At 34.0% G+C, this 15,749-nt stretch overlaps 1 protein-coding gene across 1 annotated transcript; it reads left to right on the forward strand.

Moving 5' to 3' along the window:
• The first annotated feature begins 306 nt into the window (after positions 1 to 306).
• Positions 307 to 2,367, forward strand: LOC124939254 (serine carboxypeptidase-like). Its single transcript, XM_047479745.1, has 8 exons — positions 307 to 620; positions 701 to 992; positions 1,077 to 1,220; positions 1,296 to 1,446; positions 1,538 to 1,635; positions 1,725 to 1,983; positions 2,071 to 2,204; positions 2,281 to 2,367. The coding sequence occupies exons 1-8, from the start codon at positions 307 to 309 to the stop codon at positions 2,365 to 2,367; spliced, it is 1,479 nt and encodes a 492-aa protein (XP_047335701.1).
• Positions 2,368 to 15,749: the final 13,382 nt, after the last annotated feature.

Below are 15,749 nucleotides of genomic sequence, written 5' to 3' on the forward strand. Positions count from 1 at the left end.
TCATGTGGGTAGGAGAGAAAATTTTAAAAATGTCCCAAAATGGTCATTTCCGGTCTCGAAACGTATTTTGATAGGAGAGAGAAAATTAAAAATGCCCCAAAACGGTCATTTCGGGATAAAAAAAAATTGGTCCTGAAATAATCGTTTCGAAATCCAAAATGAGCGATTTCGGAACGTGGGGACAACCTGCCATACCACGTCAAATTTGTAGACTTGCTTTTAGTTGATTTTTTTATTGAGTTTATCATATTCCTCCCTATATAAAATCCAGTTCAGAGTTCAGACCAAACATACAAGCAAATCAATATGGCACAAAGATCTGTTCTAATTCTTTTTCCTCTTTTTTTCTTCTCATGTCAAATTCTTTCATCATCGTCGTCTTCTTCTTTGCGGGTTAATAATTCGCAAAGTAGGGAAGCGGAGAGGCTTATCCGCAGTTTAAACTTGTTTCCCAGTTCCGGCGTCAACTCCGGTGGCAATTCTTCCGGTCAATTACCCGATGCAGTACTATCGTCCTCATTGGTCGAAAAGCAGTTCAGACTCCCAGTCCATGGTCCTTCGATTCGGAATTTGGGTCATTATGCCGGCTATTATCGACTTCCTCACACTAGAGATGCAAGGCACGTATTCTTTTTGAAAATGTACGTAGAAGAAATCTTTGTAATCTGAAACATTATAACATAAACCTTTGTTTGTTCAGGATGTTTTACTTATTCTTTGAGTCGAGAAAGAATAAGCGCAGGGACCCAGTTGTGATATGGTTGACCGGAGGACCCGGAGGTACCTGTTTTATGCCTATGTTTTATGAAAACGGTCCTTACCATATAACCAACAACAATTCTCTTATCTGGAATGACTTTGGTTGGGACCAAGTCTCCAACTTGATCTATGTGGACCAGCCCATCGGCACCGGTTTCAGCTATAGTTCCCATAATTCTGATTTTCGTAATGAACAAGAGGGTGTTAGCAAGGACTTATATGACTTCTTGCAGGTCTAATTTCTTACCTAACTTCCAAACTTCCAAACAAACAATCAACCAAACTGACCTTATAATATTATTATTATATGTTATAAGGCATTCTTCGCTGAACATCCTCAATATTTGAGGAACGATTTCTACATAGCCGGAGAATCATATGCCGGCCACACTATTCCTGTCTTAGCCTCTCGGATTCAAAATGGAAACAGAAATAGAGATGGAGCTCACATTAACCTTAAGGTATTAATTAATTAATTAATTAATTTCAGTTCATAATTCATCATCTGTTAATGATTAATTAATTTATTTATACAGGGTTTTGCTATTGGAGATGGATTGGTAGACGCTGCAATTCAACACAAGGCAATGCCAGAATATGCTAAAAGTGTGAATCTGATCACAGAATCTCAAGCCATGGAAGTCTCCAGATTGATACCAGCCTGCGAGAGAGACGCAGCTAGATGCAGTACTATTAATCTTTTCTCTTTTTTATTATATATATTTATATTAATTTGTTGTTTCAATTCTCATGATCATGTTTTAAAAACAAAATTTAGATGCAAGGCGAGGAGGAGGAGGAGATAGCTGTATAGATGCGCATTCTTCCTGTACTGCCATATTCGATGGTATTATGAGATTAATTGGTTATAGGAATGTAAGGAAGGAAGAAATGTGTTACATTTTATTTATTTGTTTTTGTGTAAGTGTAACAATAATATTATGGGTGGTGCATGCATAATGCAGTTTTACGACATTCGAAAGAGATGCGTGAGTAACGGTTGCTATGATTTCTCGTATATGGAACACATAATGAATGATGGATCGGTTAAAGAAGCACTTGGAGTTGGGAATATGAATTTTGTTTCTGTTAACCGTAATGTTTATAATGCGTTTCTTAAGGATTTTGTGAGGAATTATGGAGGGAGAATTCCTCCGCTTCTTGACGATGGAATTAAAGTCTTAATATATGCAGGAGAATATGATCTCATCTGCAATTGGATTGGTAATCAATTATTAAAACTTTTCTTTTTTCATTCTTTCTTATTAGACAAACTAATTATTAACTAACAACAAAAACATTCCATTCCAGGGAACTATTGGTGGGTTAGGGAGATGAATTGGTCGGGTCAGAGACAATTCAATGGTGCTTCCCCAACTCCGTATGTAGTCGACGGTGATTTGAAGGGACAACTTATAGAATATGGACCTCTATCATTCCTCAAGGCAAGAAATCAAGCTATATATATATATTTAATTTACATATAATTTGAATAATTTGTTGTTTGAATTGATTGATCAGGTTCTTGACTCTGGACATATGGTTCCTATGGATCAACCGCAAGCGGCATTAGAGATGCTGGAAAGATGGATGAAAGGGACCCTTTGAATGTCGGAAAGAACTATTGCTTCAGTTATATCAGAATAATTCATAGTTCTTTGTTACTATTCTATTGCAAGTATTAATTTTATTTGCAAACCATGAATAGTGTCTAGATACTTCTTTTAAGTTCAATTATGAAAGTTGAGACTCATGGTTAAAGTCTTACAACATACTAATAAAAATTTAAAAAAAATAAAGTGAATGTCCAACATATAGCAAAATTTGAGGCATATCAAGGGAGTCCTATGTACTCAATTTAATAAATAAAAATATAAAATGTTTCATTAAATTTTATAGATCAATTTTAAAGTTTATATTAATTTTTGTTTTTGTCTATGGAGGTTTGGCTCAATCTGATTTGTTTAGGTAAGTGTTTGATAAAAGTTTCTTTTTATTTACTACATTTTTTTTATAGTATATAAGATTTCATGGTGTTAATAATCTCTTAAAATATAATTTTAATTTGGCATTATAATTAATATGGAAACCTTGTATTTTATTTTTCTTCCTCATTAAAATTTATTAAAAATGAGGAAGAATGTCAATTTTATCATTGACTATAACGAAATATTCACGTATATTACTAAATTATTTTTGTCCATTCATATCACTGTAGTTGAGCTTAATGTTCATCTATGTCACTAGTTAACAAAAACATCTAAGTCCGTTAGGTTTTCCGTTAAATGATGACAAGTGTTTGACATTTCAATAAATATAGTTCGTTCATATCATGTAGTAAGCTTCTTGACTTCCCTTTGTCTTTGTCATTTCAATAAATATATTATCATGTGTCTTTGTCTTTTCATTTCATAATGTTTATATACTTAAATCTTTTGTGCTTGGCTTTAATATTCTGCACAATAGCCATGTAAATATATAAATAACCAAACTTGGTAAAAAAACAACATAAATAACAAAAAAACAAAAATTAAACGGAATCTTTGATCTAAAATCGTTTCTAAAAATCAAAATCAGATCCTGAATTAGCCATTTGAAGAAGCCTAAAAATCTATAAAATATATATATATATATGTTTTCAATTTTATATTTGATTTTTTTGGTTAAATCTAAGTTTTTAATTTATATAAGCGTTTTTTATATGTTAACATCAATGGAAGTTTTTATAAAATTTGGGATCCATTTGGATCACCAAAAATTAGTTAGAATAGAGTTAGGTCGAAAATTGGAAGAACATCAAACTTTCTATTGTAGCAGCGCCCTGGAAGAGCTTCCGACCTAGAAACAAGCACCCCAGAGCGCACTGGAAGAGCCTCCGAATTCCCAGTTTATTTGAGCATCCAGGGGAAACTCGAGGCCATGAAAGCCAAGAAATTAGCAATAGCAACAGAAGATATTGAGGCATGGAAAAGAGGATATTAATAAAATAACTTAGGATATTAATAAAATAACTCATTCCTATTTTACTCATCTTTGTCTATATGTTATGTATTGCGAATGGGTAAATTGAGCGTTTATTTTTTGGGGGGAAAACGATTTCTCGTCATTTTATTACAAAATCCCAAAAAGGGAAAAAAACGAACATAATATCGTCTATCTTACTAACAACCTATAAAGATAGGACCAAAGTTCAAAATAAAAACAAACAATCCAAATAACAAGTCCATGACTTTTACAAGTGAATTACAAATACAAACACATAATGTCCAAATAGCGTCTATTGCGTATTAAGGAATATGTGCATACAAGCAACGTATTGCTTGTCTTATTTTGCTAAAGGTTAACGAACTTATCATATTCCTTTGAACACAGATCTTTAATTGATGGCCACTTCACGTGATCCAATCACAAGTCGTTATTTAGTACGTGACCTAGTTTTCAGATGTTACGCAAGAGTTATGTCTAACTCGGAGGAGCAACCCATGCTAAATCGATGGACAAGTCATTATACCAATATCCAAGCAGAATCTATGGCCAGAAAGGATGAATTGAAAGATTTAGAATTCAAGTTGGACCTCCTAATGGCGTGAGTCGAGGCGATGGTTCCTCTTATCGGTCCACAGCCACAACCTCATCCACATACCTCCAGCACTAACCCTTTGTTCCAAGAGGAGCGAGCGAAGGATACTGGCAGAAAGAGCGTTGAAGTTGAGGATTGGGTCAATTCCGATGAAGATGCCAAAAAAGAGGCTAATAGATAGTTGGCATGGATTCAAAAACTTAACAAGGGGAAAGGGGAAACAACATAGCATGATGTCAAGGTTAAAGAAGTTAATAGGAGAGGTCGAGAAAGGATAGGGCATAACATAAGAACATCATTATCTCTTTACGGACAAGTTGGTTCACTGATTGGAAAACTTTTGAATCGCGAAATATGATGATTGAGATGAGGAAGACACAAACTGAAATTCTGAGAAAGTTGAATGAGCCTTCAATGCAAGGTACCTCCAAGGCTATAAAGACATGGAGATATAGCATGGAAGCTACAAAGAACGCTTTCATACGTCATAAACTCAAACTACCTAATCTAAGAAATACTCGTGAAAGAAGGATCATGCAACCTTCATGAACGAGTACATCATAAATATGATTCTGCACAAGTTGGGAGAGGTCATGATGACTCAAATATTCCTCAAGTACTTAACATACACAACCTTGGAGTGGCATATGTGTTAGAACATCTCTCAATACTAGACAATCGAAGAGCTAGATCGCGTGTTTATCAATAATTTTTGCGTGTTTATCAAGGTTGACAAACTTGAGCGAAACTTGCGTTAGATCCAACAGGGTCCAAATGAGACTTTTGAGAGCTACACAAACCGATGGAAAGAAGTTGCATCGGAATTGGAGGAGCTGCCTAGTGAACAAGAACAAGTCGACATGTTGTACGTCAACATTAACGCACAATATACAAAGAAACTGTCAAGTCTCATGTATCGTTACTTGGAAGATCTCACTAGTGTTGGAGAAGGGTACGATGACGCCATTGGAAAATAATCTAAAGAAGAGAATAAGCCATATTCGTCATCGCTTAAGTACAACCTGCCGAAGAAGACAGAGATTGGTCACATTGTTAAGATCTAGGGAGACAAGAGTGTAGGACCGGGACGCCCACCAAAATAGTCATTTCATCCTAAATAGATTTAACCACCTCCACACTATAGGGGCATTGCCATAAAGGCACTCGCAGACAGTTTGATGACATCGAAATGTCACAAACAAAATCCTTAGAAGTGTTGTTGTCAAGGAAGTTAATTCAGTTGAATGAACTGGTAGCAGAAAAAGAAGTGATCAACAAAGATGCAAAGGAGTGGTGCCAGTATCATCAAGCAAAAGGGAACCACACTAATCTGTGTTTCTCCCTTAAACATAAGATTCAAGACCTTATAAACACATAAACAAGTCCTACTAAGCCATTCTAGCGAGAAGAAGTAATACACTCGGATTTAGAATGTGATGATGATACTAAAAGCATAGAATATGATCAACACTTGAAGAAATACGCGTTAGGCATCAAAGGTACGCTAAAAACTAACTAATAACGGTTTAAACCAAACAATCTATTTTTCAGTTTATTTAATTCTCGAGAATGATGTTTTTTCTAACATTTTGAACAATGCTTTTCATAATGAGGTAATAATTTCTAATTTTACAACCTCAAACAAAATGTCTGAGTTAGAATTAATTCACAACATGAAACATTACTTAAAAAAGTAGGAGGAGGGTTTGTTTACTATAGAGAAAACAATTTAAATCTTAACTAAACTTAAAGAAACAAACAAATATGTGTTTTGCTTGGTTTTGTAATTATGCTAGGTACCGTCCTCAAACGAACGGTGCAGTTGAAACAACAAACAAGAACATCATCGCAATCATTAATAAGATGACTTAGACTTACAAAGATTGGAACGAGAAACTTCCATACGCCCTCTAAGGCTACAAAACAACCATTTGAACGTCGTTCACATTGATCTACGAAATGGATGCGGTGCAACCTACCAAAATCGGAGTCCCTACTCTAAGTGTTCTACTCGAAACAAAAATAGTGGAATAAGTTTGATGTAAGTCACGATATAATCAACTATCCCTTAAGAAAGACAAGAGGTTAAATGCGTTATGTCACACGCAATCATATCAAAGGAGATTGACTAGAACTTTCAACAAGAAGGTGAAACCTAAGGATATTCAAGAAGGCGATCTAGTCCTAAAGAAGAACTTATGGATATTAAACCCTAGAGGGAAATTCCAAACACCATGGGAAGGATCATACTTCGTCAAGAAGGTATTTTATGGTGGCGACATGTGATTGACCACCTTAGACGTAGAAGAACTCTCAACACCCTTTAACTTCGACATGCTCAAAAGATACTTTGTCTAGAGTATTGTAGGATGAAATCCATTCACGAAACCAATTCGTAACTCAAAAGTTATGAACTACATTCAGACCTGGTCTCTCCTTGTTATGAGAGTACGTAGGCATCCTGTCATGTGTGCGGTCTCACTAAATTTCTAATCCCATATAAAAATCCATTCAATCCATCTATAGCTAAAGTTCATGGCTTTACAAGTTTAAACTATATTCGGACTTGATCTTTCCTTGTTATGAGAGTACGTAGGCATTTTGTCATGGATGCGGTCCCACTAATCTCAAAAACACAAAAATCCTATGTCAATACAAGGGGCATTTTTATTAAAATAAAAATGATCAAAAAAAATAACATCCCTAGGAATTTCTTAACTTCACAAAAAATGAACTACGTCTGTACCTAATCTCTTCTTGTTATGAGAGTACGTAGGCAACCTGTCATGGGTTCAGTCTGTCTAAAATAAAACAAAACAAATCCTCAGCAAACTTGAGTGATAAAAACAATCCACAGAGGTTCACACAAGAGACTAAACACCTGGTAATCCCCCCAAAAATACATTTACTGATCCCCAACAAAATGTGGAATCACGATCTATCCATGATAAAATTTCAGAACTACGTTCAAAACCGATTTCTCCTTTTATGAGAATACGTCACTACAACAAAAATGACTTTCGGCGACGCTTAAAAAGACTTCTGCCAACCTTTAAAAGCGTCGCCAAAAACATTACCCACACTTATTCTTGCGTCGCCAGAAGCAGGGTGGGCGCAAGTTTTTACCACGCTTATTTAAGCGTCGGTACAAGCGTTGCCGAAAGTTTTAACGACGCTTATTTAAGCGTTGGCAAAATTAAAAAACGTCGCTAAAAGTCTATTTCATTTTTAAACTATTTTTTTAAATTTTGTTTTTTTCTATTTTCATTTTAGTTGTTAATTTTTTATTTCTACTATTATGACATTTGTCCTTCATCTCTCAAGTACTTGATGAACATAACCCTTAAACCCATATTCCAACACATTATAACCTTAAAAACACTTCAGAAACTAATGAACTCTCTCCTATTTTATATACCAAAAACTTCTTCTTTTTCTCCAATGTGGGATAAATGTCATATTAACACTTCAGATACTAATAAACTCTCTCATATTTTACTTTTCATTTAATTAAATTTAAATAATAATTAAATAAAAGACATATATTAATAATACTATCTTTAAAAATTATGTTATATAAAAAATATTAATTAAATTTTAATATTAACAAAATTTTTAGTCAAATTTAATTTTAAAAAAATTAAAAAATTAAAAAAAAATATTTTACAAAGTTTAAAAATAAAACATAAAAATTATTAAAATTTAGAATATTTAAATTATAAAGGTTTTAACAAAGTTACAAAGTTGGTATATAAAAACAATAAAGGTGGTGGTATAGATATATAAAGGTTGGCAAAAGTTTTTTTCTTTTAATTTTACCCACGCTTAATATGGGTTGGCATATAAGGGTCGCTGAAAGTATGTTTTGTTGTAGTGCGTAGGTATCTTGTCATGAATTCGGTCTTAATAAACCAAAAATAGCCAAACTACTATGTCATCACTAGGGGTATTTTTGAAAAAAAGATTAAAATAAATCATCACATTCTCAACCTTATGTCAAATGTCAGTCCAGCAGACACTTAAGAAATATCATCAATCATAAGTCAATTGCCACTCTAGCAGACATTTAAAAAATTTCCATAGCTTAAATCAATTTCCACTACAGCATACACTTAAGAAATTTCCACACCTTAATTCAATTGCCACTCCAGTAGACACTTAAGAAATATCATCAGCCTTAAGTCAATTGCCACTTTAGTAGACACTTAAAAAAAATTCACAACTTAAGTCAATTGCCACTCCAACAGACACTTAAGAAATTTCCACACCTTAAGTCAATTGTCACTCTAGAAGACACTTAAGAAACTTACACGGCTTAAATCAATTTTACTCCAACTGACATTTAAGAAATTTCCACAGCTTAATAAATTGCCACTCTAGAAGACACTTTAGAAATTTTCCCATTTTAAGTCAATTGTCACTCCAGCAAACACTTAAGAAATCCTTAGTTTAATTCAATTTCCATTCCAGCATAAACTTAAGAAACCATCCTCAATGAAACCATCCTCAATGAAATGCGGAATCACGATCTATCAGTGATACAATTTTAGAACTATATTCGGACCTAATTTCTTCTTTTATGAAATTACATAGGTAGGTGGTCACAAACTCGGTCTCAATCATAATAAAATACAAGCTAGCTCTTGAGCTTGGACAAAATACAACCCCATATAGTTCAAACCAATAAAAACTTGAGATTATAAATCTATCCAAAATAATCAAACTCATATATCGATACTAGGGGCATTTTTGAAAGATAATATAATTAGACCCTTGAACATTTCTAGTGCTAAGAAAACCGATGAACGAACAAAATAAATAAGTAGGGATGCGAGAAAAGGCATTTCTCCCCTATGGATGTCTATTAACGAGCCGATATAATTGGTGGGAATTAAGTAAAATTCTTTATAAATGGAGCTACCTTGATCTTAGACGAAATCTTAAACTTATGATGTTTAAAAGGGTGCTCATAAAAGTTTAAATCACAAACTCAGAACCATGTCATTAACGGAGACGAGGTCTCGTCTCAAGTAGAGGTCAAGTGCAAAGATCCAAAACCTTAAGAAAAAAAATCAAGTTAATTAAGATTATGTGGGTTCAGATATGAAATACAATAATGGTGTTCATTTAGATTTTGTCTAATTGTCAGGCAATAACAAAGTGTTCGAGTCTATCAGATACACCCCGATCATCAAGAAAAGAAGCCGAAGAAAATAAAATAAAAATATTCATAAAGGTTGAGAAATTGAAATCACCATTTGTTGTTCATCTAGACCCTTGTCTAAATTGTCAATGGAAGAACAAGAATATACTGATTATATTAAATATACTCTAAGTATAAAAAGAGCTCAAAGGCCTTAGAATCTGAAACACGTTGACCTCTGAATTTGAGAAGCGAGACTCAATCTCATGATGCACGATTGAAAGACTAAGCATTCGAGCAAACAAATCCCTCAAATAAAACTCAAAGCGAAATGTCTCGGCAAAAGGCAAGTCCCCAAGCGATGACGTCAATCTCAAAGAACGCTAGTTGCATGCGGTCTCCTTGATACACATTCTAAAGGAGGATGTACAAAACCAATTTCTAAAAATATTTATAGAAATAATGAAACAAATTTCAAAGTCAATTAAACTCCAATCGAATGCGATTGTTTAATTATACTTTGATCGAAAGTGATTGGTTTAACGAGCTTCAATTGAACGTGATTGAAATCCTATCGAACGTGATCGAGTTGATAAGCTTCAATCGAACATGATTGACTTAATTCAAAGTTAAATGAACTCCGATCAAACATTCTTAGTTTAATGAGATTCAAACGAACGTGATTGAACTCTAATCAAATGTGATCGAGTTGATAAGCTTCAATCGAACTTGATTGGTTTAATAAGCTTCAATCGAACATGATTGAACTCTAAGCGAACGTGATCAAGTTGATAATCTTCAATCGAACATGATTGACTTAATTCAAAGTTAAATGAACTCCGATCGAACGTTATTGAACTCCTATCGAACGTGATCAAGTTGATAAGCTTCAATCGAACTTGATTGACTTAGTTCAAGTTAAATGAACTCCAATTAAACGTGATTGGCTTAATGAATTTCAATCGAACATGATTGAACTCCGATCTAATGTGATCGAGCTAATAAGCTTCAATCGAACGTGATTGACTTAATTCAAAATTAAATGAGCTCTGGTCGAACGTGATTGGTTTAATGAGCTTCAATCTAACGTGATTGAACTATAATCAAACATGATCGAGTTGATAAGATTCAATCGAACGTGATTGACTTAATTCAAAATTAAATGAACTTCTATCGAACGTGATTGGTTTAATGAGTTTCAATCCAATTTTATTGAACTTCAATCAAACATGATCGAGTTGATAAGCGTCAATTGAACATGATTGACTTAGTTCAATGTTAAATGAACTTCGATTGAACGTGATTGGTTTAATGAGCTTCAATCAAATGTAATTGAACTCCGGTCGAATGTGATCGATTTAATAAGCTTTAATCGAATGTGATGGAACTCCAATCGAATGTGATCGAGTTAATAAGCTTCAATCGAACGTTATTGACTTAATTCAAAGTTTAATGAACTCCGATCGAACATGATTTGTTTAATGAGCTTCAATCGAATGTAATTGAACGTGATCGAGTTGATAAGATTCAATCGAACGTGATTGACTTAATTAAAAGTTAAATGAACTCCAATCGAATGTGATTAGTTTAATGAGCTTCATTCGAACGTGATTGAACTCCGGTCGAACGTGGTCGAGTTTATAAGATTCAATTGAACGAGATTGACTTAATTCAAAGTTAAATAAACTTCTATCGAACGTGATTGGTTTAATGATCTTTAGTCGAACGTGATTGACTTAATTCAAAGTTAAATGAAACTCTAATAAAACATGATTGGTTTAATGAGCTTCAATTGAACGTGATCGAGTTGATAAGCTTCAATCGAACATGATTGACTTAATTCAAAGTTAAATGATCTCCGATCGAACGTGATTGGTTTAATGAGCTTTAATCGAATGTGATTGAACTCCGAGCGAATATGATCGAGTTGATAAGCTTCGAACGTGATTGACTTAATTCAAAGTTAAATAACTCTAATTGAATGTGATTGGTTTAATTAGATTTAGTCGAACGTGATTGAACTTTGATCGAACGTGATCGAGTTGATAAGCTTCAATCGAACATGATTGACTTAATTCAAAGTTAAATGAACTATGATCGAACGTGATTGGTTTACTGAGCTTCAATCGAAAGTGATTGAACTCCGTTCGAACGTGATCGAGTTGATAAGCTTCAATCGAAAGTGATTGACTTAATTACAGGTTACTGAACCCTAATCGAACGTGATTTAATTTATAAGCTTCAGTCGAATATGATTGATTTAATCCAAAATTAATTGAACTACGATTGAATGTGATCGATTTCATAAGTTTCAATCGAACGTGATTGATTCAATCCAAAATTAATTGAACTCCGATCAAACGTGATCAATTTTATCCTAAGCTTCAATTGAATGTGATTGATTTTATTCCAAATTCCTTAAACATCAATTGAATGCAATTGATTTAATTCTAAATTCTTTAAACTTCAATTGAACGCAGTTTGTTTGATCACAAATTCACTTAAACTTCAATAATAAACGATTGGTTCATTATGAAATAATTATTAAGATTTCTCTCTTAATGAGATGAGCGATAAATCAGCACACTAAGATTACGGAGTGACGTATAGAGTCAACACACTAAGATCAGGAGTGATAATTCAGCACACTGAGATTACAGAGCGACTCATACAGTTTGCATAGTGAGATCAGGAGCGAACAATCAACACACTAAGATTATGGAGCGACGCATACAGTCGGCACACTAAGATTATGAGTGATAAATTAGCACACTAAGATTATGAGCAATGTATCAAATCAATGTAACGCAATCAACAAACTGAGTCAAGATGTGTACTCACGTATAATTCAAAGACTAGGCTAAATGTATAGAAATATAGCTGAAACAACTAGTCTCGATGTACATGATCGATAAACTAGGGGCGATGTATATTCGAAACAAAGTCGAATTGTTAACAAGTGGATGATAGACAAACTTTGAAAATGAAGAGTAATTACACGAGTCTCCCAAGAGGCTCATCATGTTTGTTCTCTTTTCATTCAATGAATCCGAAATAAACTATAAAATTAGGAATTTTCAAATTGCAATGCCTATGTTCGAGCTTGGGCATGTATTTTCTAAACCGAGTTATTTCTACAAATTTTGTCCAAGAGGGGCATTCTGTAGACACACATTTTCCACCACCCCCAATTTTAATAGTTTATAAACGACTATTTTTGAAATAATTGAATTTTCAAGAAAAGTTAATTTCGGATTTCAATAAAGTTAATATGATAATGGACCTAAGTTATAGAAACACGAGGGTTTTGTCATGATTAATATATTTAAGGTGTTTTATCATTTAATATCACCTTAAATAATAAAATAACTTTTTAAAGAGGAAAGTTTTTTATGTTTAACAATTTTTGGACATTTTTGTTTAAATGATTTGCATAATTGAGTTTTCATTAAATAATTTATTATGTAAAAGAGTTTTAATTAATTAAATTACCTTAAACATAAAAGACTTCCTCCTACTGTAAGCACAAGGATTGAAGGCATCCCTTAAGACTTGACATCCATCAAGACTAGGGATACCTCAAGACTAGGAATCCCTTGAGACTTGGTTATTTGATTAATTTTAAAAAATCTTTTCCTTTTCCAAAACCGTGTAAGGGTTAAATGGGCTTTAGGCCTTAGGGTTTCTCATTAATTCCATATAAATATCACCCCTTATCACCTCGCAAATGGTCAGATGTTTTCTAATCTAACATCCCTATGTTTCCTCTCTTTGAAGTCTCTTAAGAAATCACCAATTAATTTTATTGGTCACAAGTATAACTTGGGAATAAAAAAGAATTCATCCACTTAAGTCAATAAGCAACCACATATGTAAGCTTCTTCACTTCCCCCTTTGCCTTTGCCATTTCATTAATATATCATGTGTCTTTGTCTTTTCATTTCATAATATTTATATGCTTTAACTCTTTTGTGCTTGACTTTAATATTCTACACAATAGACATGTTCATATGTAAATAACCAAACTTTGTAAATAAATAAAATGTAAACAACAAAAAAAAACAAAAATAAAAAATTAAACAAGGATCTTTGATCCAAAATCTTTACTAAAAATTAAAATCGGTTCATGAATTATCCATTTGAAGAACCACAAAAAATCTAAAAAAAATAATAATTTGATTTTTTCGTGGTTAGATCTAACATTTTAATTTATATAATTGTTTGTTTATATGTTAACATAAATTCTGGAAGTTTTTATAAAATTTTGGATCGATTTGGATCATCAAAAATTAGTTAGAATAGGGTCAGGTCGAAAACTGGAAGAACAACAAACTTTCTGTTGTAGAAGCGCCCTAGAAGAGTCTCTGACCGAGAAATAAGCACTCTAGAGTGCACTGGAAGAGCCTTCGACCTAAAAACAGGCACCCTTGAGCACACACTAATATTGGCCGACCGAGAATCTCTTTACACATAAGACTAAGGACCGAGACCGAGGATTGGGACTGAAGACCGACCAAGGACCGAAGACTAAGACCGAGGACCTAGAACGAGAACCGACCAAGAACCGTTGCTTTTTACACCTAAGGCCCTTCATCCGACTAAGATAACTTAGCCCGGGGCTAACTTTCGTCACACCTGACCCCTTTAGACATTCTTTAGGATTTTTGTTTTTACTTTTATTTATTTATTTATTTATATTTTGTATATTAGCCTCTTTGGTCTATGATTTTCACCCAAGAGGGACCTACTACCTATATAGGACCAAGGGTGACTTGTTGTAGACCCAGGATCGACGATCTCCACCTGAAGAAGACCTGTTGTTAGCCTAGAACCGAGAGGATACACCTTGATATCGAGAATTTGAACATGTTGTGCACCTTGGACCGCTGCCTACTGCATCTAGGACCAATGATGTTGATGATTAGAGATCGATGTTGTCTACTACACCTAGGACTGTTATTGCTGACTAGGAACCGATGTTGTTGACCAGAGACCGATGATGTCCGCTACTACTGACCTAGAAGTGATATTATTTCTAACTAGAGACTGATGTTGTTTGTTGCACCTGGGACCGCTGCTACTGACCTGGGACTGATGTTGTTGCTGATTAGAGACCAATGATGTCTGTTGCCCTTGGGACAACTGCTGCTGACCAGGGACTGATGCTACTGTACTCGGTTTGACCGAGGGTACAAATTCCGACCGAGTTGGGTCCCTACTACACTTGGGACCGTTATTGCTGACTAGGAATTGAAGTGGCTAACTAGAGACCGATGATGTTTATTGCACTTGGGACCGCTAATACTGACCTAGGAGTGATATTGTTTCTGACTAAAGATTGATGTTGTTTGTTGCACCCGGGACCGCTGCTTCTGACCTAGGACTGATGTTGTTGCTGATTAGAGATCAATGATGTCTGTTTCCCTTGGGACAGCTGCTGGTGACCAGGGACTGATGCTACTACACTCGGTTTGACCGAGGGTATAGATTCCGACCGAGTTGGGTCCCTACTTGGCTAAAACACAAGTAATGGGATCATGGAGGCTAACCACAGTCCTTGTGTTTGTTTTTATATATTTATGTTTTGTGTTTAGGCTTTAGGTTTTCATTTTTGTTTGTGTTGGCTTTATCTTTTATGTAAGTTTGTGCCTTATGTGATCTTAGGGTATCATATAAATTTTTTAAAGAAAAACATTGTAAAGCGTAATTAATTTTTAAAACGGCCAAAGTTAATTACTAGATACCTTAGGGGTGATGTGGGACATAGCGTCTAAAAAACTCTTTCCCCCATGTACCAAACGCCGAACTCAAATATCTTAATTTCCTAATTTTTTAAATTATGTGGCGTTTCTTTAGTTGTGAGGAAATTAAAAATTAAAAAATTTAAAGTAGGCCTATGACATACTTTCCATAAAAAACTCTCAATCTTTTCTAAATTTGACGGGATAGTAAGTTATGGGGTTGTCTAAAAAGTTTCATTTTTATAAATTAAAATTTTTTCAAACCTTAAAATTAATTTCTCTCACATTTGACTTGTTTTTAAAACTTGTCTTTTTCAAAAAGAGAGATCCTAGCAAAATTTGAAACTGATGATTCAACGTAAAAAAATTGATCACAATAGTGGAGGTGTATTACATCTCAAAAGTTTAATATTTTCTGTACAAATAATGGTGTCAAGAAACAACTAATAACTGCGTAAACACTTGAACAAAATGGTATTTTTGAGAGGAGAGATAGAACCATTATAAATTTGGTTAGAAATATATT

Source organism: Impatiens glandulifera, chromosome 5 (genome assembly GCF_907164915.1).
Source record: "Impatiens glandulifera chromosome 5, dImpGla2.1, whole genome shotgun sequence".
Taxonomy (NCBI): domain Eukaryota; kingdom Viridiplantae; phylum Streptophyta; class Magnoliopsida; order Ericales; family Balsaminaceae; genus Impatiens; species Impatiens glandulifera.

Coding starts and splice junctions, on each gene's coding strand:
- LOC124939254 (XM_047479745.1), top strand. CDS start 307: ATGGCACAAAGATCTGTTCTAATTCTTTTTCCTCTTTTTTTCTTCTCA. Junction 621..700: donor CCTCACACTAGAGATGCAAG/GCACGTATTCTT, acceptor TTGTTTGTTCAG/GATGTTTTACTTATTCTTTG. Junction 1,984..2,070: donor TCTCATCTGCAATTGGATTG/GTAATCAATTAT, acceptor ATTCCATTCCAG/GGAACTATTGGTGGGTTAGG.